At 43.8% G+C, this 26,753-nt stretch overlaps 1 protein-coding gene across 2 annotated transcripts in view; it reads right to left on the bottom strand.

Annotated features, from left to right (window-relative positions):
- Positions 1 to 26,327, bottom strand: part of ANXA2 (annexin A2) — a 42,919-nt gene extending 16,592 nt beyond the window's left edge. The window contains exons 1-3 of one of the 2 annotated variants that reach the window (XM_043471796.1): positions 26,176 to 26,327; positions 15,135 to 15,193; positions 11,754 to 11,853 (exon numbers count right to left, since the gene is read on the bottom strand). In XM_043471796.1, coding sequence (XP_043327731.1) covers positions 11,754 to 11,853; positions 15,135 to 15,182 — 148 coding nt within the window. In that variant the 5' untranslated portion in view covers positions 15,183 to 15,193; positions 26,176 to 26,327. Of the gene's footprint in view, positions 1 to 11,753; positions 11,854 to 15,134; positions 15,195 to 26,175 lie in introns of those variants that run through there. The other variant, XM_043471797.1, reaches the window with a different exon arrangement.
- Between the last annotated feature and the right edge of the window lie 426 nt (positions 26,328 to 26,753).

The following is a 26,753-nucleotide window of genomic DNA, read 5'->3' as shown; positions in this document are numbered from 1 at the left end:
GATTTAGAGTCAACTAGTGATTTCACCTCACGAGACTCCTAGTGTGGTTCTAAATACTTTAGTTAGAATAAAACACGATACCCATGATAGTCAGGAACTGTATCTGTATCATTCTCTTTGCTTTCTAAAACATCCTAACGCAAACCATCTTACGTAACCTTCACAACAACAACGTGGCAGGGTGGTTATTTCTCTTCCTAGTTTACAGGTGGGGAAGCTGAGGCTTCAGCTACTGTTACCCAGGGAAACATCTGCCTTCCTGGGGTCCCGGTCTCTATACCTGCATGAGAATTAGTGGTTGGGGCATAGACTTGGATTACCGTGATATTGAATGGTTTGCCTTGGAGATGAACAGAAATCATTCTGTCGTTTTTGAGATTGCATCCAAGTACTGTATTTTGGACTCTTTTGTTGACTATGAGGGCTACTCCATTTTTTCAAAGGGATTCTTGCCCACAGTAGTAGATATAATGGTCATCTGAGTTAAATTTGTCCATTCTAGTCTATTTTAGTTCACTGATTCCTAAAATGTCAATGTTCACTCTTGCCATCTCCTGTTTGACCACTTCCAATTTACCTTGACTCATGGACCTAACATTCCAGGTTCCAATGCAATTCTGCTCTTTACAGCATCGGAGCATCGGATGTTGCTTCCATCACCAGTTACACCCACAACTGAGTGTTGTTTTTGCACATCAATAACCTCAGATATGCAGATAACACCACCTTTATGGCAGAAAATGAAGAAGAACTAAAGAGCCTCTTGATGAAAGTGAAAGAGGAGAGTGAAAAAGTTGGCTTAAAGCTCAGCATTCAGAAAACTAAGATCATGGCATCTGGTCCCATCACTTCATAGCAAATAGATGGGAAAACAGTGGAAACAGTGAAAGACTTTAATTTTGGGGGCTCCAAAATCACTGCAGATGGTGACTGCAGCCATGAAATTAAAAGAAGCTTACTCCTTGGAAGAAAAGTTATGACCAACCTAGACAACATATTAGAAAGCAGAGACATTACTTCGCCAACAAAGGTCACTCTAGTCAAGGCTATGGTTTTTCCAGTAGTCAGGTATGGATGTGAGAGTTGGACTATAAAGAAAGGTGAGCGCTGAAAAATCGATGCTTTTGAACTGTGTGTTGGAGAAGACTCTTGAGAGTCCCTTGAACAGCAAGGAGACCCAACCAGTCCATCCTGAAGGAAATCAGTCCTGAATATTCACGGGAAGGACTGATGTTGAAGTTGAAACTCTAATACTTTGGCCACCTGATGCGAAGAACTGACTCATTGAAGACCCTGATGCTGGGAAAGATTGAAGGCAGGAGGAGAAGGGGACGACAGAGGATGAGATGGTTGGATGGCATCACCTACTCGATGGACATGAGTTTGAGTGAACTCTGGGAGTTGGTGATGGACAGGAAGGCCTGATGTGCTGCAGTCCATGGGGTTGCAAACAGTCTGACACGACTGAGCGACTGAACTGAATTGAATTGACTGAACTGACCAATTGCTTCTGTGAGGTGCAGGGTCAGCTACAATCTTAGGGAAAAAAATGCTTTCCTTTGTTCAAAAACCCAGGTAAGAAATAACACATGAAGAAAGTTCATTCCACAAACTTCAGTGCAGCCCCATGCTCTTGATCGATGAAACCTCTCTTAGCAATCAAACAATGAAACTTTCTGTTCACAGCAGCTTAGCGTTTAGCCAACAGTCAGAATCCAATCCAATTATTGGAACTCCCCATAAAGAGCCTGGGTGATTAACCTGAATCTCACCTGGGAGACAGCAATGGCTATAGCCTGAAGGCGTCTCAGTGTATTTTACCTAAATTATTTATCACGCAAACAGCCTGCTGTGATGCAGTATCGAGCATGCTGGGACCCCTGACCAGTGAAGGATCTGATACAGTACACAAATGCTAATACCAGCAACTGTAGAGACAACTGAAAATTGTCTACCAGTGGAAGCCCCTCCTCCTTCTGAGACCCTGACCTACATCAGCTGTTTCTCCTCTACCTTTGTCTTCAAGTTTCAAATTGAACTAGAAAGAGGAAAAAAAATCACAGGGTCTAGGATCAATGGTTGAGTCAAAGTCACTTAAGGCATATCGTACGTTGGAACAGCGGAATGCACACATCTGCCAGTGGGATTTGACCATCTTATCTTCAGAACACCGCTGCTTCCTCTCGACCTGCTATCGTAACTGGTAAGATGGTAATTCCTGTGGAAAATGGTTCAGTCCAGGTTGAAGCTGCAAGGGTCATCCGGTGACTCATCACTTCTGCCCAGGATGCAGCTGAAGGATGATGGCCGAACACTCAGCTACCTATGACAGCACAATCACCGTCAAAAAATACACAGCGAGTACCAGCACTCCAGGAAACCTCTACACTGAACAAAGTTAATCCCGGCGCGGGTGCCTCTGCCACTCTGGATCTGTTCTTTTGTGCCCGTGTGAAGGGAAGTGTTTGCCAAGAGAAGGAGCCCAGCTCGAAAATAAACTGTGTGAGTGAAGCAAAAGCATAAAGAAAACAAGAAACTTGAATAACGCGTCTTTCCTCTTCCCATTCCTCTTGTGTTGGATATGGACGGTCACAAAGTAATGTGAGCAAAGCCTCACCCTGGGAAACAGTCACACGGATGGGCGATCCCACAGAACGTGGGTGCAAACACAGTAAATTCTGTGATTCAGACTTCTTTAAAATGTTTTTTCAATTTAATTTTTATTTTATATTGGAATATAGGCGATTTACAATGTTGTGCTAGTTTCAATGTATAGCAAAGAGATTCCATTATACATGTACATCTATCTACTCTTTTTCAGATTCTTTCCCCATATAGGTTATTACAGAATTGAGTTCCCTGTGCTACACAGTAGGTCCTTCTTGGTTATCTATTTTATGTATAGTAGTGGGTATATGTTAATCCTAGCCTCCTAATTTATCCCTCCCCCCAACCTTTCCCCTTTGCTAAATATAAGTTTATTTTTGAAACCTGTTAGTCTGTTTTACAAATAAATTCATTTGTATCATACTTTTAGATTCCACATATAAGTGATATCATATGATATTTGTCCTTCTCTGACTTACTTTACTTAGTATGATAATCTCTAGGTCCATCATTGATGCCACAAATGGCATTATTTCATTCTTTTTTATGGCTGAGTAATATCCTATCCTATATGTGTACCACATCTACTTTATCCAGTCCTCTGTCAACAGACATCAAATGTCTTTTCAGCACTAATAGAAGTTAAAATTTTTAAGACTGGTGAGGATCTAAGACACACATTTATTTGGCCCCTGAGAGAAAACAACACAGAAGTTTTTAAGCATTTATTCCTTGAATGAAAATGGCCGGCCAATCTTCTCAGCTAACTATAAAAATAGTCCACTCTGAGCTAGGGCATCTGGAAAAGCAGTCCCTGATCTAAGTGTCAGTCACCTGAAGCCACAGTTCTGGCAAGTGACACCGCGGGAAGGGCCCAGTGACAGCAGGGTTCACACAGAAAACTCGGGGTTCGTGGGTCTCCTAAACCACCAGTCATGGTTTTAAAACAAAGAACACTTGCAGTCTAAAATAATGGCTGAATCCAAACCCACAACGTGGGCCTCCTGGAGTCTCCTCCTCTCTGCGGGTAAAACCCCAGGCCTGCTCCACACGTGGCATTCCATAGAAAATGTGTATCCTTACTGACCATGGCAAGGAACCAAGAGGCCATTCTGAACAGGATGCTGACTCACATCTGCCAAGACACAATGGTTGCACAGAGAGAATAGATTTCATTCTGCTTGATAAAGGACTCAGGAGGCCCTCAGGGCAGGGCTGACTGGTTAGAAAATAAAGGAAAACTGCCCAGATTTGCTCCTTATCTAGATCAGAGGAAAAACCAGGACTTGGCTTAGGTTACTGGGCATATCAGTATCAAACCTTGGAACAAGGTCAAAGGAAGGCCACTGGGAGAGGAAGGCCACGGACCCATGGGTTTTATTAAAACAGTATCAACTATTCACTGAATACCTACAATGTGCCAGACATTTTACGAGGTAATCTGTACAAACCACTCTCTATTGCAATTGTCACCACGTCGGTGTGTGAGGGGTGTTATGGTCACCTCTACTGCACCCGATGAGGAAACCAATGCTCACAACGCAAGGGCTCACCCCAGGTCACACAAGGAAGTCATCTGCAGGGCTGGGGTTCAAGTCAGGATTAAAGAGCTGCATTGGGCTGTTCTGCTTCCTGTTAGAGAAAACTATCCAGAACCAAAACACGAGGCAAGAGGAAGGGAACATGTCCCCTGAGTGTGGCTACCTGCCCTCCAAGACTGTTTCTCCAGGGCTTGCTCTCACTCGCCTGGCTACTCATCACTGATTATAGCACAGGCTCTGTGCGTTAGGTGTTCACTTGTAGATTTTGGTCCAGTAGAAAGGACAGTTTCCAAGATTATGGCTTCAGTGCCCTCAAATTCATGAATGGTCTTGTATCCAGCCCAGTAAACTTCTTCTAACCTTCTTTTCTCAGTACTTATAAACAACCAGCCTCTCAAATTTCCTTTGAACCAGCCCTATCTCAACGAATTAATGTTTGACATGTGTTTATTCTGTATCACGTGAGTATCCTGTATACTCTAATGAGTCACATTTGTACCTTTCTGAAATTATACTTTGGTGCTTTTTTACACGACACTCCTCCATCTTGTTCCTAAAAAGCATCTGAGACAGTAATGCGTCTATTTGTCTACAGAACTGGACTTACTGTTCAGAACATACAAAGGTACAACCATCAGATAATCTTTAGATGACATTTGCCACACAGTAACAATGCCCAACCACTGATGAGATAACCCCACTGAGGTTTTTTTAAGAGCAAGAGCTAGAAGACCCTCTTCTGAAAATAGCCATTCATAACTCGGAGGGAACCTAAAGTGCCAACAAGAGTGATTTTAGGGACAGGGAAGCACGTGCATGCATGCGTGCGTGCACACACACACACACCATTGCCCAAAGTAACCTTCCTACCATCTGACACGGTGCTACCTGGCCTGATTCAGAGAAAGCACAGTTTAGCTAACTACCTCTAAGGAGGAGGTTTGGCTGAGAAATTAAATTTCTTCTATTTCCACTCTGCTCTGGTCTCACCTCAGCTGAGTCCCTTAGAAAGGATTTAAGCATCCTCTCTTTGGTAATCCCACTGGATTCTTTAATAATCTAGAACCCTGCCGGCCTTCTGTGCATAATTATATTTCTGCGATACTACAGGACCAGCAGAAAAGCACAAGGGCCACTGTTCAAGATCCAAATCAAATAAAACTGCAAATGAAGGATCATGCATAAAATGCAAGCAGCAATTTGTGCCCTGTCGCTCTATCAGCCTCCTGAGTCAGAAAGTAAAACATCTGAACAGATGCAAGAGAAACTGCCACACTCACCCTGAACTCAGCTGACAGAGAAGTTACTATTTATTGCCCCAGTACTGCAGACACCAGATAAGAATGCAGTGACTTCCATGGTCCCTGGGTGTCACTGGTATTTGATTTCCTCAATGGACAAGAGGTAACGGTTTTTTACAAAAGAACGAACTGAGAGGCAGGCGACAACAGCCAAGGCCTACAATGAGAAAGGCACCAGGGACTCCTTTACCCAGGTTTCACAGGCTCCTTAGCTTGAGTGTGGCCTCTACATACCTGAGTAGACAATGATCTTCTTGAGGAAAATCAGAAAATCTGTGCCCGGAATAAAGGTGGCTATGACTCAGCACTGGTCACTCTGTTCCCAGCGCTGCTGTAAGATGAGAACTCAGTCTAGAGTAAACTTGAACACAAAGAGAAAGTCTTCAACGGGAAGGTTGTGTTCCCTTCTGTTCAACTTCCAGGATGGTGAGAAGGCCCCGGGCTACGTGAGTCACAAAGGCCTTTCCCACAAGCTGGCTCGCACTCAAACTTGGGGGTTCTTGGTTTGGGCCCCCACCTCCAAAGCCAAAAGAGGCTACTTTTCCCAGCCAATCTGCCCCTCCCAGCATATTCAAGAAAATATATTCCTAATTGCTATCTCAACTGAATGAATATACCTAAACAGGTATGCAGGTGAAATGCAAAACACACATCCTGGCTTGCTTCCCACTGCCATGGGATGTTAGTCTTCTACCCATGCTGGAAAACTTAAGCAGTTCCATTTTAAAAGTATAAGGAAAAAAAAAAGTGCAAAAACTTGCAGCACTTATGCTTCTATACTTGTGCTAATAAGAAGTGGGGGAAAAACACCCGCTATTGCAACCCTTCCGGAGAACACAAATACAGCTAAAATCAAAACTGGCAATGATAATAGGGCAACTCATTACCCTCCCCTTCCAGAGAAAGAGAGACCAAAGCTGTACCAATTTATTGGCACTTACTCTAACTCTCGGGTTGTGCTGCTTCTAATTACAATCTATTTTATGGAGTCTAGATTCATCCTTTTCTAATTTAGCTGACTTTCCTTTCTAGTTATTTGGACCCATATGGTAAACCACTCACAGCTGTGTTGTACACTCCACAGTATATATTTAACCCAAGGCCAATCTAGACCAAGAGACTCCTACAAGATTTAAGTCTCAGCAACCTCTTGTTAATTAAGCAATATTACTACTTTTGCACGACTTTATTCAGTTTCTAACTAGACATTAATTGAGGTAAGTAATTGCAGAGTCTACCTCAAGCCAGAACATACACAAAACAATCATGCAATTGGTTGAGGTGAGATACACAGAATACTGAGACCCCTTAAAACCAGAAACAAAGCAGACTTCCAAGGCATGAGCTAAATTCACTTTGGAAAAAAGGATCAAACCTCTCTAGGGGACTGTTAATCCTTTGTGGATATGGTCCAGATTCCGGATCTGTCTTTTGCTGCCTTATCTTGCCAGCCACGTGTCCACACTCACCTTTAAGCTCTGGTATCTGTGTACATTTTCACTACTATTCAGGTTAAATACGTACGTTCTCACATGATCCCAGTGGCCTGGGTGTCAGAAAAGGTTAATGAAGTGAAGCCCTCACCCTCAATGAGCTCACATGCTGGTAGGAGGAGACAAATCCGTAGATAAATAACTTTAATACAATGTGACAAGAGCTATAAATGAGATGAAAAGTATTACGAGACACAGTCAAGGAATAATTGATTCTGCCTTCCTGCTAAGAGAAAGCTTGGAGAAGAGGCTGTGCATTGGCTCAAGTCAAGAGATGAGTAGGGGGACTTCACTGTCGGTCTAGTAGTTAAGACTCCTCACTTCAAATCAGGGGGTGGTGGGTAGGAAGGTTCAATTCCTGGCTGGGAAACTAAGATCCCACATGCCACGTGGCATGGCCAAAAAAAGTTTGCCGAGAGAAAGAGAGATAAATGGGAACTGCCCAGATGATAGAAGTGGGGTAACACTCCCACTAGAGGAGGGCTGCATGCTCCTGAGAGAGCAAAGGCTCTGTGTGGGGCATGAAGTAGCCTGGAGATGAGGCTAGACAGAGAATCGGTCATGAATGAGGCAAGGAGGCTCTTTAGAAATAAAGACAGACGCCCTCGCAGCCCAGATGAGAGATTGTAAGGGCAGAGGGGAAGGAAGGGATGAGAGCTACTTCGAGGCCTTCTGACCAGTCTATGCAGCCCCACCCTACAGATCTCAGCCAGGCCTGGCCCTCCTCACCCTCCCCACTGCAGGCTTGCCCCAGTTCACAGTTCTCGTGTTTAACAGCAGTGAGTAACCCTCAGCCACAGGTGACCGGCTTGCAGCCCTTCTTCCTTAGACCGCTCAGATGACAGGACGGTCGATGTATGTTAGCAGTACACGTAATGCCCAGCAAGCTCTACATTTGGCACACACACACACACACACAAGTATGCACACACACCCGGGCTACACCATCTGAGAGGGAGGCCACAGAGAGTCACCTTTTCATGGTCCTTTGGCTTTTGTTTCTATCAGCATTTGAGGTTTACCCTTTGTTTCCTTTGCTATCAAGGAAGCACCAATTAATTTGCACTGTGTTCTGGAAAAGGGTTTGAGGTGGAAGCTGGCTAAGGCGTGGCACAAGCTTCTTAATTACATTTAAAGTGAAAGGCATTCTAAAAGGGAAGGTAAGATCTTAATTAGCTCATTTTTTAAAAAAAGTAGTGTTAATATCTAAAAAGATCAAGAAGAAGGAGAAAAAAAAAAAAAAGGATGTGACTTTCTCAACTATAGCTGACCCTTGAACAACTCAGGGATTTAGGATGCTGACCCTCCCCACAGTGGAAAATCCACATATAACTTATAGTCAACCCTCCACATAACTGATTTCACACCCATGCATCTAACCAACCTCTGATTGTGTAGTACTTACTATTGAAAAATATCCATGTAAGTGTAGTTCAAACCCATGTTGTTCAGGAATCAATTGTAATAACCTCATTTGTTTTTAATTTGGTTTATTGCTTCCCGTTACAAAGGTAATATGTCATCATAGAGAAATTGGAAAATACAGAATATATTGAATTATATATATATATATATATATATATATATATATGTATATACACACAGAATAATGCCTTATTTTTTCTTTCTGACAAAAAAAATTGTTGTGGTGTGATCACACTGTATATACTATTTTGGGGAGAGGGAGCTTAACTATGAGTCTTGTGAGATCTTAGTTCCCTGACCAGGGGTTGAACTCAAGCCCCTGAAGCAGAAGCATGGAATCCTAACCATTGAACCACCAGGGAATTCCCTGTATTTACTATTTTATGTCCATTTTTTATAAAACTGACAAATCTAAGGTGAAATTCATGTTAAAAGGAGTGTTGCAAAATTGATTGCAAGGATGGTTGCACAAGTCTATGACTATACTAGGAAAAAAAACAAACACTGAATTGTACATTTTCTATAGGTGAACTGTATGAGATGTGAATGTTATCTCAATAGCAATGTAAAACAACTGTTAATAAACTTTACTTTTCATATTGTGGTGACATTCTATAGATATTCTACAGAGAGTTATTATAATTTACTAAGTCACTCCCCAGCTAGAAGAGAGACCTGGGTTTTGTCACCATCATGACCAATACTGCCAATAACATCTTTGCTACATCACTGAGCTCTGTATGGGTATCACAGTCTTTCCTCTCAGGAGTGTCCTAGAAGAATTTAAGGTTCTAAATACACCAACAATCTAGAAACTATTTTATTTTATTTTATTTTTAGAAACTATTTTAAAGGGTCAACAGATTTAGGAAAATTAAACCACTAGGCACCAAAAATAAGTAAATAAAAAGCAGTCCTAAGTGGGACTCACTGGGCATTAAGTTTGGGAAAGAAGACGACAGGGGACCAAAAGCTGGACCTGCAAATATGACATATATCTGCCATCTCTAGAATCACAGATGGAAAATGGTCTCATGCCTGAACACAACTTATGGCAAAGTAAGAAGTCTGGTCCTGCCAAGCAGGTGGCGTAACATTAGGGTGCGTGAGAACACAGCCTTGGGGCTGGACCGAGTCACATTCAAATCCCAGTCTGAACCACAGTCAGGAGACCTGGAGCATGTTAATCCTCAATTGTGTCCTCCATAAACTGGGGATGACAGCACCTAGTATGAGAGGATTAATCCAAAGTTCACCCAGGAATAATGTTCCTGAAGTGCTAGGTGCCATGCCAGCCCATAATGAGCAGCACTCAATAAGGAGCTCCTGCAACCCTGATAATGGTGATGTCAGCTGCATTTGACCAAACCGGAATGTAGGAATCCAAATCTTATAGCTCTCCAGACATTTCTGCTTAGAAACTTGAGTATTTTTCTACTAACTCAGAAAGGGCCTGAAGGTATTTTTATTACCCTGGGAGCTTCAGCTGTTACCAGAGTTCACTTGTGCAATCTACATTCCAGTGCACTAAAAGCTTTCTCATGCAGGGATAAAAGCAGCCTTTGTCTCAAGCTTGTAAAAGGCACCATCTTTGTCAGATGAGTGAGCTGTTAAAACTTCGATTGTATCTCTACAATGGCTTGTTGGGAAACCCTAGGAATATAGGCACATCCAAATAGTGAGACGGGGTAAGTTTATAGGAGAGCGGACTGCGTGTGTGTGTTAAGGTAACATACTCTGAGTTGTCTATATGGCAGGCACCACGCTACATGCTTCATACTTCACAACAAGTGAGGTGGGAACTTTTATTAGCTCCCCCTTTATAGTAAGGAAGTTCAGGCTTAAGGAAGCTAAATGTTTTCCCAGAGTCTGCAGTTAGTAAATTAGATTTGAAACCACAAACACATATGCTCTCATCCACCAGGTTCCACCAAGTAGAACTGACTGCAGGGAGATAATACCTGCAGATTTTAGTTTCACTTCCTGATCAGTGACTTCCTGACTTCCCAGCCTGGCCTTTGACAAGTATGGTCATTTAAAAGCACCAAGAGATGGCTTTTTGAAGGTTAGTTAGTCGGCCAGGCCAGATGTGCCCACAGTGTCCTCATGGAAACTAAGGTTGCTTTGAGGCTGATGATGCAAGCGTATGTCGCATCAGAACCGCAGGACCTAAAGGATCTTTCTACATTCCTTCTTAGCCCTGGAAACACAGTATCCAGTTTTTCCAAGGGTTTTAGGAAAGGTGACTATGCAATTTATCCTGCAAAATACAACAGTTCTGAGGGTGCAAAGGGGCACAATCAGTAAATATGAAGGCAAAACGGGGACATATGGTCATCCCAGTTTTAGGCCCCCCAGGTTACCCTGACTGAGGTCCCTAGTCTGCAGTGACCTGTATGTGAACTGTTGGGGTGTGTCAACAAGCAAAAACATTCCATCATCCTAATGTCCTGCAGCTCGTGAGCAGGGGATGAACCAGCAATCAGAATAGCTGCTGGATCACATCTGTGTCTCACAAGCTTTGCATGTAAAGAAGTGCTTTGTCCAAAGCGGGGAAAGAGTGTGGTGAATCACAAGCATCACTACAATCATCGCAGTGTGTCCAGGGATCCAGGGATGGAGCAACCCCAGAGGTACATGCTTCATCAACGGAAGCCTGAAAGTCTGGTCACAGGCTTTTGTAGATACAGAAAACAGCAAAATGACCTGAACAGGTCCTTGCTCAACTCTACCCGCAAAATGCTTCATCTGCTTTATTTCAGAACGGAAGCTTTTATGCCTCCTGGTCCTCTCTTACTCATCCTGGAACTCTAGGAAATACAGTCATCCAGTCATACAGACAGCTCTTTAAAACTGAGCTCCAGGCCTAAGGAGTGACAAAACTTATGGAGTTAAAAAAAAAAAAAGCCTGGATTTTTTGCTCATTAGATCAATCTAAGAGCAAAGCAGCAAAATGTACCCAGCAATTTTCCAACAAAAGTGATGAAATTCAAGGGGACTTAGGACCAAAAAGAGGCCCTTAGGGATCACCATGACCAATTTCTTCCTTCCAATTCCAATTCTTCCAATTCCTTCCTCAGAGGCTGAAGCCTCTGAGCCCAAAGCACACACTCAGGGGATCAGGCCTCCTGGCCCTGAGATATAAGCCTATTTCCATGTCACTATGCCATTCGGTTAATTTCTCATGCTTTAAATCCTCTTCTTCTCTCCTAGAGGAGGAGGGAGGGAGGAAGGTGGAAGGAAGAAGGGAAGGATGGGATGGGGTAGGTTTGGATCACTTCATTTAAGCTCGATGACAATTTCAAATGACCAGTGTATGAGGATGAAAGACAGAGACTGATAACATTTTTATGAGAGTCTGACAAGAGGATAAACATATGGCTTACCTTTGGTCTTGATGGCTGTTTCAATGTTCAGAGCATCCCGCTCAGCATCAAAGTTAGTGTATGCTTTGACTGACCCGTATGCACTTGGAGGTGTGGAGTGCTGAGGTTAAAAGGCAAACACACTGAAGTCATACACATTTAAAATCCTTTTGTTGAAATGTCAATTACTAAAGCTTTTTCTCCTATTGTTTTGTTTTTTAGCAATTCACATCATCCTTAGGCCAGGGAACTTGTAAGTATTAACACGCCATCACACATAGGATATAAAACTTCCTTGTTTCCAATGAGAATTCTTCAAAGGCTCAACTAGTTAAGAATTTGATAAATCTATTTTTACTTTTCATCTTACTTTGTGTGCAAGCTCAAAGTAGACAACGCAAAGCTGGGCACTTGAAACCACCTGTTTCTCTGGGGAAGGCTTTGAAGAGCACAAAACCAGGCTGGCAACAATCTGAAACAAGCTGGAAATGTGGAAATGCCTGAATGACAAGTGTGTTTCGCCAAGTTTTTGCTACAGGCACATGAATTTCCACTGGGCCTGTATCACAGTTCTTTAGAAAGCAAATGCAGAGTGCCTGCCTGCTTGTCTCTGACTATCAGGCAAGTGAGGGAAGCATCTTCCTCCTACTCCCTACTTTGGCCACAGCCGTGGCACCAAGGTGGTCAGGCCATGTGGCCCACATCCTCTACATATTGACCAAGTTCTTCCTCTTTTCTCTCCTCTCTCTACCCTCCCTTCTGCTGTCTTTTCTTCTTTTTTTTAACTTTTTACTTTATACTGGGTGTATAGCCAAGTAACAATGTTATGATAGTTGCAGGCGGCACAGCAAAGCGACTCAGCCATACATGACATGTATCCACTCTCCTCCAAATTCCCCTCCTATCCAGGCTCACTGAGCTCTACTCAATGTCACATAACATTGAGCCGAGTTTCCAATGTATACATATTTCTCCAGACAAGACATACAGATGGCCAAGAGGCACATGAAAAGATGTTCAACATTGCTAATTATTAGAGAAATACAAATCATAACTGCAATGAGATATCACTTCACACCAGTCAGAATGGCCATCATCATAAAACCTCTCTGCTGTCTTTTACACAATCCCTTCCACCAACTACTCTTCCTAGAATTTTGTTTTTCTGTCTTTTAGACCATGCACTCACTCTTGCTTTCCAGTGCTTTTCAAAGCCCTGGAAAGCTGTTCTTGACACTGTTCTTGATCTGAGGGACCCACCCTAGACTGAGGTAACAGCACGGTTTTACATCAGTTCTCCTTTCCAAAGTGTTAACTTTTCTCCTTTGAAATGCTCTTGCAGCTTTATTCCCCCTTGCTATCCAGTCTGAAAGCAAAGGACAGACTAAACAGCACTGACAATGTTCTTTAGGCTGGCTAAAAGGTGGTGGAGCTATCCACCACCTTCAGCATCAAGGCTCCCCCATCCTATCCCCTCCCAGAATACACTTCCCATCATACATGACTTTGTCATGGCTCAGTTTCTGGAAAGAGTGAGAGACTGAGTCACCCTGACTTACCTTCCCACACACACACATCATGTTACAAGGCATCCCAGCATGTATTATTAATAGCAGTGAGGCTGCACAGGTAAACAACTAAGATGCCATCCTTTCAAATGTCTCCCAGGACAAACCCACAAATCTAAGTTCATGACTGGACAAAATATTTCAAACTAACTTGTGATCATCTTGGCTAAGCAGTAAATCCAGTTAATATATATAACTGAAACATAGTGTATTATCAACGTGTTTTCATTATAATTTCACTAAACTTACTGGAAAGATTAACTCAGTGGAAATAGAGCACACAACCAAGAAAAGGTAAGGACAAAGTATTATTTTGAAATACTTACTATATATGTTAGAGTGGCTACAAAATAAGTAAAGAAATCCATGGGAACACATTTTCTTATTTATTAACAATTCCAACCATTATTTACAAAGGCAGGCAGTCTAGTCATGGAGCCATATGAAATGTGGCTTCATATAGCAGGTGCTATGTCATCTCATTTCAAAAACAACAGTGAGTAGGGAAAAGTTTTGCATACTTTTACCTCTGGAAATAAAATTAAACGGGCAATTGAAGCAATCATCTGTAAAATCCATTTATCTGAATATCAATTAAGAAGGCAAAAGTAATGAAGTAATGTTTCTCTTCCCTCAAGGTACTGAAGCATACATGACGTTTTCTGTTGCAGTCCCATCTCTGCCCACCAAGAAACACATCATACCTCAGGAACTTCAAAGGCCACATGAAAAGCCCTCTTATGAAACCTGATACTAAAAACGAATTAATGATCTACTCCATTAAGAAAAAATTTATTTAGCTCTTAGACTTGTCTGGACCTCAATGTGCCACTTGTATGGTTGCCAGCAACAGCATGCACAAGGTCCAAGAGGAAAGATGAAAACCACGTAGGCTTATACGCCATACAACTTGTGCTTACACCACTGACATCATTGGAACAGTTTATTGGTAAGCACCAGGGACGGAGGATTCTGTTCCTCATGACCCAGGCTGCTGTTGACCCACTTGAGTGCTTTGTATTTTAATTTCAGTGACAGCATATTTTTTTTTTTTTTTAGTGACAGCATATTTTGAAATATCTGTAAGATATGCCTACAGACCAGTGTCACTGCTGAGTTTCTGTAAAAGCCAGTTCTGCCAAGATGACCTGGATGATGTATGGTATTACTAGGTAATTTACACATTCACAACTTATATTCTACTTTATTCTAAAAGCATTTGCAATGACTTACAATTTTGCATATAGCTTTCAAAATTTTTGACCATAAAACAAACAAACAAAAAACCAAATGCATCAGAATTTCTAGGTTCCTGTGAAAGACAAATACAATGCTGAGCTCCCTGGTAACCAAAGCAAAAAAGGCATCATGATGAATTAGAATATAGAATACTTTTATTATTTAGTTTAAAAAAATTCTAGCGGTTTTAGAGAAAAGTTTTTCCAAAACATGCAAGATCATTTTCAATATGGCTGCAGCTTGATGCAGCCATTAATAAAATCTGAGGGCATGATGCTAAAAGTTCTGTGTCATCATAACAAGTACTATCACTGGCATGTTAAGTATATAGCAAGATAAAGTTCCAGGCACATCAAAGTCACTAGTGTATGCCCAATTTTGATCTGACACCAAAACAGTTTCTGAAGCCATAACATTTCTTTCAAATTGAACTACTAGGAATAGCTAAAGTAATGGGGAAGACAGGAACCAAGAGAGGAACGAGTATCTTAATTCTGTCCTCATTTTCTTTAGATGCACAAGGAAAAGAAGGGGCACAGTTACCCAAAGATGCCCAACCATTAAAAATTACACCAAATGAAAATGATATACTTACATCACCCTCCAAACTGAGCTTGCACAGAATTTCATGAACGGTAGACATTTTGAAAGAAGCTGGAAAAAAAGTACAACAAAAAGTCCTTATTATGAAGAGACTTTCCTTTCCCCTGAAGCACAGTAATTCATTATACTAATCTCTACTTCTTGGACCATTTCATCTGGTGATATTAGAGTAATATTTGCAAATAGATGCAATTCTCATCTTGTGACTGAGAAAATTAAAGCTGAGAGATGGTTTGCACTGTTTGGGATGGACTACAGAACTAGCTAGTTTTGTTCCTGCTCTGCTTAAAGAGAACTTGGGATGACTGACTTGTAAATACAAAAAACAAAATGCTTCCCAACAGCAGTGCAACTTGTCCAAACAGGATAAGACTGAATCTTTTGGTTTTCCTAAAAAACGGCAATCTTGTCAAACTAGCCATTACTTCGGTATTTTTCACCAGTAATTTAATATATTGCAAAGGGTCTGAAAACTATGGATGTGAACTGAAATCAGCGGCCTTTTCATGGTGGCTCATTCCTAAATAGAGCCCTTTATTACTACCCCTAATGATTCTCTTAGCTCACCAATGTAAGAGGTATTAGAAGATATTAAACTGTTGATGAGAAAGACAATGGACATATCTTCTGATGTTAACTCATCTTATGAAAGAGTAATCCTTGTATTTTAAGATTCAAAATGGCTGAAATGATGTCATCTTCCAGTTAATACACTTAACCAGGCAGTGATACCACAGCCTGATGAATTGGCTTTCCAGCTTTGCGATCACAGTTCTCGGAATTGATGCACCAACCCCTGCCAAAAAAAGTGCTCGACTGGCAGGAAATTTACCTCAGCTGAGACAAGACAGGTCATTCAGCAGCAGCCTCCCCAAAATAAAGAAAATAGAGCGGAGCTGTGTCCTCAAATAGTGGGCATGACCTCTGAACTACAGCAACTTCTGTTTTGCTCTTTTATTGTTATTTTTATGTTTTTATACATTTGCACCAGGTCCCAGTCATGGCATGTGGGATCCCCGATCCTGAGGAAAGCAGAATCTTCAGCTGCAGCATGTGAGATCTAGTTCACTGAACAGGGAGAGAACCTGGGCCCCCTGCATTGGGAGTACAGAGTCTTAGCCACTGGACCACCCGGGGAGTCCCTGCTCTTTTTGCTTAATGTTCTGTGATCAAGAAATAGTGCCCATGCAATTCAGCTTTCTGTTTTCTTCCAATCGTTTGCTTAGTTTACATGTTTTCATACAACTGGCTTGGAGGGAGTATTTTGACACAGACATTTTTTCATTTATCAGAAGGCTCTGGACTAGGCAGATTCCAGGCTCTGTGGGGAGTGAGTTATAAGAAAGTAAGAGAAGAGGATTTGCCTTTATTTGTGGTTATGGAAATATTTCTGCAAGACTTTCACAATGAACTCTGTCCTACACCAACTCTTCTCTCTCAACTGATGCTTATAGAAACTTTTTAAGCATGGCAAAAGAGAAAGTCACAGCTATTCCAACTCCTCCATTCCCACAACTCTCAGACACTATCACACATACACCCAATCCCTGCAATATACCCCACTGCTGGGATATAGTCCTGATTTGTAAAGTTGTCCTCCATAAATAAACTGTGGTACCTCCAGATAATGTAGTATTATTCAGCACTAAAAAGAAATGAGCTATCAAGTTGTGAACAGACACGGAAGTAACAAATGCATATTACTAACTGAAAAAGTCAGTGTGAAAAGGCTACATATTGTATGATTCCAGTTATATGCCATTCATGAAAAGGCACAACCATGGAGACAGTAAAAGGCTAAGTGGTTGCCAGGGACTAGAGGGTAAGGAGGGAGGGAAGAACTGGCGGAGCAGAGACTTTTAGGGCCGTGATACTCTAACAGTGGATACATGTTATTATACGTCTGTGAAAACCCATAGAATTTACAACGCCAAGAGTGAAGCCTAATATAAACTATGGGATTTGAGTGATAACGATGTGTCAATGTAGGTTCAGCAATGAAAACAAATGTACTGCTCTGGTGGGGAATCTTGAGAGTTAATGAGGCTGTGTGTGTAGAGGGGGTGCTGGAAATACATACAAACTCTCTACTTTGCACTCAATTTTTCTGTGAACCTAAAACCGCCCTCAAAAGTCTACTTTCTTTAAGAGTAGCTAGCCTGTCCAAGGGCTTCCCTGGTAGCTCAGTTTGGTAAAGAATCTGCCTGCAATGCAGGAGACCTGGGTTTGATCCCTGGGTTGGGAAGACCCCCTGGAGTAGGAAAATGAATACCCACTCCAGTATTCTTGCCTGGAGAATCCCTATAGACAGAGAAGCCTGGCGTGCTGCCGTCCATGGGGTCGCAAAGAGTTGGACACAATGGAGTGACTAAATACAGCACACAGCACAGACTGTCCAATATACTAGCCACCAACCACATGGCTACCAGACACGGATAACCATTTGATAGCCACCGGCTATCAAACATTGAAGGGTGCTCAGTCCAAACTGAGATGTGCTTAAGTAAGAGTAATGTACACCAGGTTTGGAAGACTTAGTGTGAGAGAAGAATGTAAAATCTAATAATTCCCAACTTCACCTTGGGCCAAGAAACATTTTATAGGGTCACCTCAGTATCCCGCTGAGATTCACCAAAGCGGAGGTGGATCCCCTAGGACATGGGCCACCTGGCCTTGACTCTCACTCATGGGGCTCAGTCAGAACTGGACTAGGTCTGCAGTGAGGGATAAACTGTTATCCTCTGCCTTGTGGAATTCTAGGCCTCACTGTAAGCAGCTAAGAAATAAAAATGCCAAAACAAAAAGAAGACCAGTAAATCAGAACTGTTTCTGGATGGATTTATTAGACCAGGCACTTCACATCAGTTCTGATATTCAGGAATCCGCAGCCACAGAGGCAGGTGAGGTTCTGCCAGGTAGTTCTTCCAAGTTGCCTTTCCGGCTCTGAGCACCAGCCTGGGAGACAGCTGCTTCACCATGCCCTAGATGGATCCCTTGGTGCTGTACCAACCACAGGACATGTGATTCAACTAATCCTTCTCACGCCCACATCACACTGACACAGAAAATCAGGATTTTAAAAGGCCCACAGACTTCCCTGCCCATCCATAGTCGTCCTGCTCTTTCACCAACTCAGTGGCCCTTTCACGCCACCATCAACTACATTCCTCTATTTTATCTTGTCACAACAGTTCACTATCCATCCTTCTGTGATGTTCTCTTACTCCAGCTCCATCCAGCCTGCTATCTATTCCCTAGCAAAGGTGGACTTGAAGGACTTCCCTGGTGGTCCAACAGTTACTTAAGAACCCATCTTTCAATGCAGCAGTTGTGGGTTCAATCCCTGGTCAGGGAACTAAGATCCTACACGTCGGGGGGCATCTAAGCACACACACCACAACTAGAGATGACCACATGCTACAACTATTGAAGCCTGCATGGTACCAGGAAGAATCGGCACAGCCCCCTCAAAAAGAAGAAAAAACAAAGTGGACTTGAGCCAAATTGTTCCTTGCTTCTCCTCACACGTACCGTAACTGCTGTAATCCACAGCATCTTGACCCGTGTCTCCTATCTCACTGTTTCCCCTCGTCTTCTCCCAGTCACAGACTCTGCCCACTTCTCAAGTCGCTAGCACTTTGGCACATGCTTCAATAGAGCGGTTGCAGCCCCCTCCCCGCAACCCTGTCTCCCACCTTTCGGTGTCAGAAACACTTTCTGAGGCCACTCAACTTACTTGCCGTGAAACAGTATCCTGAGTTCCTGCCATGCATCACATATTCAAATGGCAACTACACAGTACAATTCAACAAAACGGTCATCTGCTGGACAGAGTCCCAGTTCCCCAACAGATTTAAGAGGGCTCTTCACACTTTAGATGCTAAATAAACTTTCAGAAACAATGAATTGATATTTTGCATAGTTAACATTGATATGTTACTCTTTACAAGCATTCTGCAGAAAAAGAATATCACAATAACCAAAAAACAAGATCCATGAAGCTTGCTATTTCTCCATGCAAGTGTCCTTCTGCATCCATATAAATACCTCCTACTTCATGCAAGCTTAACAGCAAAGACATTTTCACCTTAGAAATAAACATGGCCCTCAGTTCTTCACTACCACCAATCCGTTTATTTCTTCCCCATATCCTGGTCTCTTCACTACATCCAATCTACTGGCAATGCAAAGTCATTTTGCAGATGACTAATTAATCTCCAGAAGAAACAGTCGGCTTTGCCACTCATAATATTTGTTAAAACATTAGCTTAATATAGTGCATTTGATTAATGAAAAGATGTCAGGTTGCTGCTACCCTTGAAAGTGGAAAGAGAAAGTCTTGGCAGGGCTACTGTAGGTTACAAACACTGGTGACACCCAGGAAATCAATCAACAAGCCCCTAACACACACACACACACACTCTCTCTCTCTCAGCCTGCTCCTCATTAAAAGCTGAGACAGACACACACAAAACTATGTAACACTGACTGCACTTCTGCAGGACCTTCCAACTCTCTTCCTTTCTCGGCCTAGGAAGACAAGACCAGGTCACCCAGCTAATGAGGGAGGCAGGGGCCCAGGTCCAGGTCCTCAGACTCAAGGGCCCTTTCAACTTCACCACAGTGGGTCTTCATTCCAAGAGAAAGATAAGAGAAGAGAAAGATAAGAGCAGCATGCATGACGCTAGCTAAATATCTGAGAGGTGACATACCCACTAGTTTGAGAAGGGCAATCACTCACTCTGGAAGGCTCAAGATAGAACAACAGGGGAAAGTCAGAGGAGATGAGGTGCGGCTGAGTATTCCGGGGGTGTGAAGACACAAGGCCAGGTTTAAAACCAGCCACGTCTAATGCGGTGGCATGTGGGGGCCTGAGAGGTAAGTTTCTGGATGGTGCATATTTAACTGTGGCTGTGGAAAGGGATTTGACCCCAATACTCACAGTATCCATTCACAGTATTTGCTCTGGAGGGTGAATTTTCTTACTGAAACAATAGCTCTGCCATGGTGTACCTATTGTTAGGAAGGTAACTGTCCATACCATAGGGTACAATTCCACCCCTACTGACCACTCATTACAGTGAAAAATTCATAAGCCCATTATAAGCAGAACCACCACTTCTTTTCTGGCAGATCTCTCTATGGAACATGAAAATTGTATCACTCTTTCCAACACTACAGCCTCACCCAGATCTCCAACTGGTTTCAACTTGCAGGAAAGGAAAAAAAAAAAAATCAGCAAATTCCATCTGTTGATGAGTACCTCCACATAACAGAGAAGGGCTGGGTGACTAGACAAGACTGTTAAAATTACCTTTATCAGGTGAAGTTTTTTAAGAAAATAACCAGAGGGGTACAAGGAGACTGACTGAAAGAGCCACACCCATTTCAAACTGGCTTGAAATAACTCATCACTGGGAAGGGAACTCAGACACCCCACCCTAATGAAGGGAACAGAATGGTTTCCTCTGGCCTTGAAAATATTAATAAATGAGGCTGTTAATTGCCTGACTACCAAAGATTTTAGAGTGCAAAGCTAGATGTTCAAGAAAGCTGTGCAGCTGCTGGAAAACAGGCAACTTACGTCGAACATAAAGACTATTTTAAGGATAATTTAAGGGTTTATCTTAAAAAAAAAAAAAAGATTATACTGTACTTCAATGCTTCACTTCCACAACAGAGTTGCAACAAGTCATACAAGTAAAACAGCCTTAAACTCTCCCCTAACCCCCACCCAGTAAAAAGTAAAACAAAGCTTGCAAAAAGGTGGAAAACAAACAAACAAAGAAAACCAGAAGTGAGCATTTTAAATAATAAAAACAAGTTCTACTGATATGAATTATGAAGAACCAGATCCAGAAAGCCCAAATAGCAATTTGTACAAACAAACAAAAACACACTGCAACAGGCTCATCTGCACAACACAACGTGAGTATAACCCAGCAGTTTCGCGGGCACACCCACTTTGAAAATGTGGAGTGTTGATGTGTTACCGCAAAACACATCCCTAGCAACCATGATGAATCAATCAGGAACTGGATGATACAAACGATTTTTAAAATTAAAAAAAAAAAAGGGTGAGGGTGAGGGGGTGGAGGGCTGGGATTCCCCACCAAGCCTTTGTTTGCAGTCCTATGTCTACAGGACCAGACTGAAATTTTAAATCAAAAGCAAGGGAAAAAAAAAAACAATGCATGAGTGGGGGGGAAGAGGTGGAGCTCCCACTATACTCCACTCTCCACCCCTTCCCCAAACCATTTTTATTTAACAGAACCTTTCTGAAAGCACCCAGTTTTCTCCTTGGTTTTTATGGTCTTGATTAATGTCTGAGTCACAGGCGCAAGTCATTCCTGAGAAATCCTGGAATTCTGCCCAGTGGCCTTGCTCAAACAGAGCAGGATGGACACAGCAGCACTTGCTCTGGCCTGTCCCTTTTGCTGCCTGATCTGAATCAATATTTGTTTGCTAACTTCAGACACAATGCAGCCTCGAGCTCAGAGCCTCTCAGTCAAGCTCCTGATGCAGGGTTAGAGTAGGTGGAAAGAGACATGCAGAAGAATGATGTCACTTGGCTCCAAGCACTCTCAGGGTTGAGAAATCGAGGTCTTTGAATCTACAACTCAATTTCAGTGTTTTACGGCCCACATATTACATTTCCAGTGGGGCCCTGCTGCTTACAGTAAAAAGTCTACACAGCATTCAAGATTTTCCACAATCTGGACTCTACCTACTTTGCCTTAAATAAAACACATACACACACACACGTACACACACTCAGCACCAAAGTCAGATTGGATTGGTAATTCTCCAAACACACTCAGTGCTATTCCGTGACCTCCATGTCTGGGTTTTTCAAGTCCCCAGTACTGGGAATGCTCAGTGTGGATCAGCTGACATCCTCATGCAACTTCAGGGTACAAAAATTACTGTTAACTTTCTCCTGCAGCTCTCCCTGCTCTGGGTTCCTGTCTCTCTTGGCATGTCTGTGAAGTATCAGAGCTGAGAGTATAAAGTCAGTTCCACTCAATTCACCCCTAGGGGTTCCGTCTTATTCACTGCCATTTCCCCATAGGTCTGAGCACAGTGCTCAGCACACTGGAGGTATTCACTAACATTTTGGCATGGTTTACACACACTGGGTCTTCCCACATTCTGTCCTTTTCCCCTTCTTTTCCAATACACTCTCCTTTCTCAATTTTCTTTCTCTTCCTCAGACTGAACATCTCAAATGCAGTTCTAGTTCCACACACACAGAGCTGGCGGCATCAATCCCCAGCCTCCATTCACATCTTTGTAGCGCCGGGTAGATCCGTTCAGGGGACAGACTCTCTCTCATGATCTGCAGCTCTTCCCAACTCCCACAGCCCCTCACTTATACCACCGTTATACCATCAGGGCCCCCTGGGGCCTAGCTCTGTCCACAGGACAATGTGGAAAAGTAACCTACATCTGCCATGGCAAGCAAAGTGGGAAAGGAGGCAGGAGGGAGTAAGGATTTGCAAGTGGCCTTGGGACTCTGATTTCCTCTGAGCTGGGAGTGTGGAGACGGGTGTGGCAGGAGACACAGGGCAGGGAGTCCATGTGACAGACACTCCCTTGACTCAGAACTTTCCGAACCAAGCCTGGGAGGATAACTCAGACCACTTGTATGCTACTGACTTCTCTCTTGACAAGACTGAACTAAGACGGTTTAATAAGCTTCAGGCTGTACCTTACGAGAGAGCTTTGGAGGTCATCCCAGTGGACCCACTGAGAAGGACAAGCCTGGGCACCTCCTGACCCCTTCTGCTGACCTGCTCCCCAGCTAAGTAGATGCGGGCCGCATCTGGCAACTGGGGGAGGAAGAAGAGACCTGACGGTGAACGAGTTGGTGGGTGAACGAGTTTTATTCAGAGACTGCTGTCCTCTGATATAGCCTACAATGAGAATAGGGTGTGGCACCAGGGGAGAAAAAAAAGGAGGTGGATTCCCGTATGCAAAAAAAAAAAAAAAAGCATTCCATTTCTGTTCTCACAGTCAAATCCAAAAGGCAGGTTAAGTCATGATAACCTGCAACAACACATTGTCGAGCAGGTTAAACATGAAGCTCAGGTCTCTGGAACAGCTGGATGAAAGGGGAAATGAGCCCCAGTCAAGTTCGGAAGCTAATATTAATTCGGGAAAACGTAAAGTTCACAATCAATTACTGCCTATACAATTCACTCATTTTTGTTTTTCTCCTCACTAGATTTAAAACCTAAGGAGCAGAGTGGTGCTTTGTTTTCTTTTGGTCTGTTTTGTTCACTGCTGTATCCCTAAGTGCTGACACTAGTGAGTGGAACATGAAGTGAAAATGAAGTGTTAGCTGCTCAGTCATGTCCGACTCTTTGCGACCCCGTGGACTGTAGCCCACCAAGCTCCTCTGTCCATGGGATTCTTAGGCAAGACTACTGGAGTGGGTTGCCATTTCCTTCTCCAGGGGATCTTCCCGATCCAGGGATTGAACCCAGATCTCCTGCATTGCAGGCAGAGTCTTTATAATCTGAGCCACCAGGGAAGCCATAGCGAAACACAGTAGATGGAACATCTGAGTGGAACATAGTAGATGTTTAATAAATATTGTTGAATGAAGAGATGTTTAAGGCAGCCCAGGAGAGCCTGGGACGTTCATCTGGCATACCCACCCTCAGTCTGTAAGATGCCTCAGCAGGCCCACAGCCCCACACAAAGGAAGGACAAAGGCCAGATTCTAGGCCCATCGGTGCAGGAAGAGCCTACAAACCCCAAAATCAATAACAATTGGAGGAGGATATCTACCTTGCCAGGAAAAATACTTAAATTAGAAATCAGTCAGGAAACTAATGGCCATGACTGCAGACATCAATTGATACAGTATTTTTAATAGCTCAAAGACAGAGGATGTTGAATATTGACACCCCAGTCCCAAACCAAGTTCATGATCAAAGCCAGTGAGTCAGCAGTACTTCCTGAGCATTTACAACAGGCAAGCCATTTGGTACTACAGGAAATCACAAAATCCAGGCAGTCCCCCTATCATAAAACTCCAACTAAAAAAATTTAGCTTGATGGGTCACACCCTTCCATGGCAGATGCAATTTATTTCTGGGGAAAGCACTGACTTAACCTTTGAGATAGCAGATGGAGTTAGAAGGGAGGAGAGTTGCACAGACAGTGGTCTTAAACGCCCCTGACCAATAAGAACACTGAAACCTAGCCTCATATGAGATCTTCCTTCACACTGCCTGGATATTACGTGGCTCTCTGATTCCATAGCCTCAAATGTTGTAAATTACGGATATTTCGGTTCAGAAAGGTGCCTTGCTATTTTTTAAATAACACAACTCCCCTGAGTTGCTAAGGATTTTAGGACCATCAACATTCCTAATACTGAATATTAACAAATACTGATTCAATCTGCTACTCTCCAGCTGGGTATAAGTACAATGAAGGAGGAGGGATGGGGGGAATGCACCAGAACTGGATAAGCATGGTTGGGCTTTTGCAATATGTCAGGGAAGAGGATCTCCAAGGAGGCAGGAGGAACACAGAGAAAAGTAGAGATGGTGATAAGGACATAATTACAATTACAATAATGTGATCAAGGCCAGCATTAAAACTAAGAAGACTTCCAGTAAAATATTTCAGTGATTTTTTTCTTCTTACCTACACATCTTCCCTCACCCTCCTCCCATCTTCCCTCCTACTTCCCACCACTCCCAACCCCCAAGCTGGGCCTGTACTATCAGTACTTTCTATAGAAGTGCCTTCTACATCCCAAATGACCAAGTTCGGGACAGGCACAGTATGGTACGTTTTGGATAGAACCTATCAAAACAGTCAGTATGAGCTCAAGGGTCCAGAACCCTGGACTCCATGACCTTATGGTTCTGGATAAAGACCCAGTAAGCCCCTATGAGGGTACTGATCTTTTATACACAAATTGAGAATACCTTCCAATAGCTTTAAAATGGCAAATCTTAATACAAAAAGAATGATACTGCTTTGGTATGACACAATGCTTTCAGGGTGCTTTACAAATTTATTTTTGAATGGACATGTTTTTTGGAACCTTTGATAATAACCCTCAGGGGCAATTCTTAAACCACTTTCATCGATAAGGAAATAGACGCCCACTTTCCACCGTCTTAACCGTGCCTTGATGGAAAACAGCCCTCCACACCAGACGCCAGGACCGATCTCACAGAGCTACAAGGAGAGGCCTAGGGGGCCACGCCCTGTTCTGTAGCCTCTGTCTTTGACTCATTGTCGCATCTGCGCCAGTAAGTCAGTGACAACTCTGCCCACAGAACCACGGGGGACACTTCCTTCCTCAAGCAAAAGTGGTCAAGCAAGTTGGAAACTCTCCAGATACACGGAAATCAGAAGTGCTCTCCTACAGGATAATCTAGACAAAGGAGAAGGAGCTGAGGTTCTTCCGTTCTGTTCTGTTCTGTAGGGGCAGGAGGTCGCTGCTAAAAACCCCTACCCCTTATCGTCCCTCCAGCTGCTTCCCTCCTGCTGGTTGGCACAAGTTCCACAAATGCACATTTGTTTCAAGTCAAGTTAACTTGCAACAGATGGGGATCACTTTCTAGATGGCCGTGAGGTTCGTGTTCAGTGTGGAGGCTGCCGCACCGTCTGCTCTCCTCCCGACCCGGGGATCCTAGGGTGGCCACACCCAGCCCCCCTCATCGCCTGGCGCGTCTGGAATGTGGGGCCTCCCTCTGCCCCTCTCCCCGGCGCCACCTCGTCTGGCTTCCTACGAGCACTCAGGAGGGATGCCCGACCCCTCCTTCTGCCTGGCACCCCCCACGCCGAAGCACACCCGGCGCCCCTCACTCCTGCCCAGACCTCCTCGCCACTAGGCACCCTGCCCGCCGAGCCCCTAGGGCAGACCACCCCTCCGGCCCTCTCCCGGGTCCCCGTCGCCAGAGCTTCTCTTTGCAAGGCTGACTTCTTCCCTGCCTCTCCGCAACCCCCGCTAGCTCGGCGGCCTCGGGCTGTAGCGGAAGGGCGGGCGGGGCGTCGCTTACCTGGGCCGGGCGCAGTGCGCTTCGAGCGTCCCCAGAATCAGAACGGAGCCGGCTGGCCTGGGTGGGGCTTTTATAGTCACCACATCCTCGCGGTGCACTGGAGGCCCGCCCCGCCCCGCCTTCCCTCGCCCCTTCCCCTGCTCGCACCCGGACTTGGGGGTGACTCACCCGTCCCGCCCCGCGCGCCCGCCAGGGCCGCCTCGCCCTGGAACATTCCCTGGGCCGCGCCAGGGGGAGTGGCCCCGCGCCCACGGCCCTGCCCTCCGGTGAAGCGAGCTGAGACTTCCCCGAGGCCTATTAGCGGCCTCTTTTTTCCTCCCTTTCTCTGCTTCTCCAGTGCCACGTCGAGTTCTCAGCCCTGCCTCAGGTTCATATCAGTACAGTTGAAAGACTTTAGTTGACTACGAGGTTGGTTAAGTCATTTTTTTTTTTTTAAGGCGTCGATGCAGTGTAAGGAAGATTAGTTCCAAGAAACATAAATCGTGATTCCCCTGAGCTGGGCCGTTGGCATCCAGCCCCCGGTTACCATCTGCAAACATATTAGCTTAACCTCTGACCGGCCATTCCCGGGAGGAGCG

The sequence above is a fragment of the Cervus canadensis genome, chromosome 6 (genome assembly GCF_019320065.1).
Source record: "Cervus canadensis isolate Bull #8, Minnesota chromosome 6, ASM1932006v1, whole genome shotgun sequence".
Lineage (NCBI taxonomy): Eukaryota > Metazoa > Chordata > Mammalia > Artiodactyla > Cervidae > Cervus > Cervus canadensis.
This window is presented reverse-complemented; position numbering and strand designations above follow the sequence as displayed.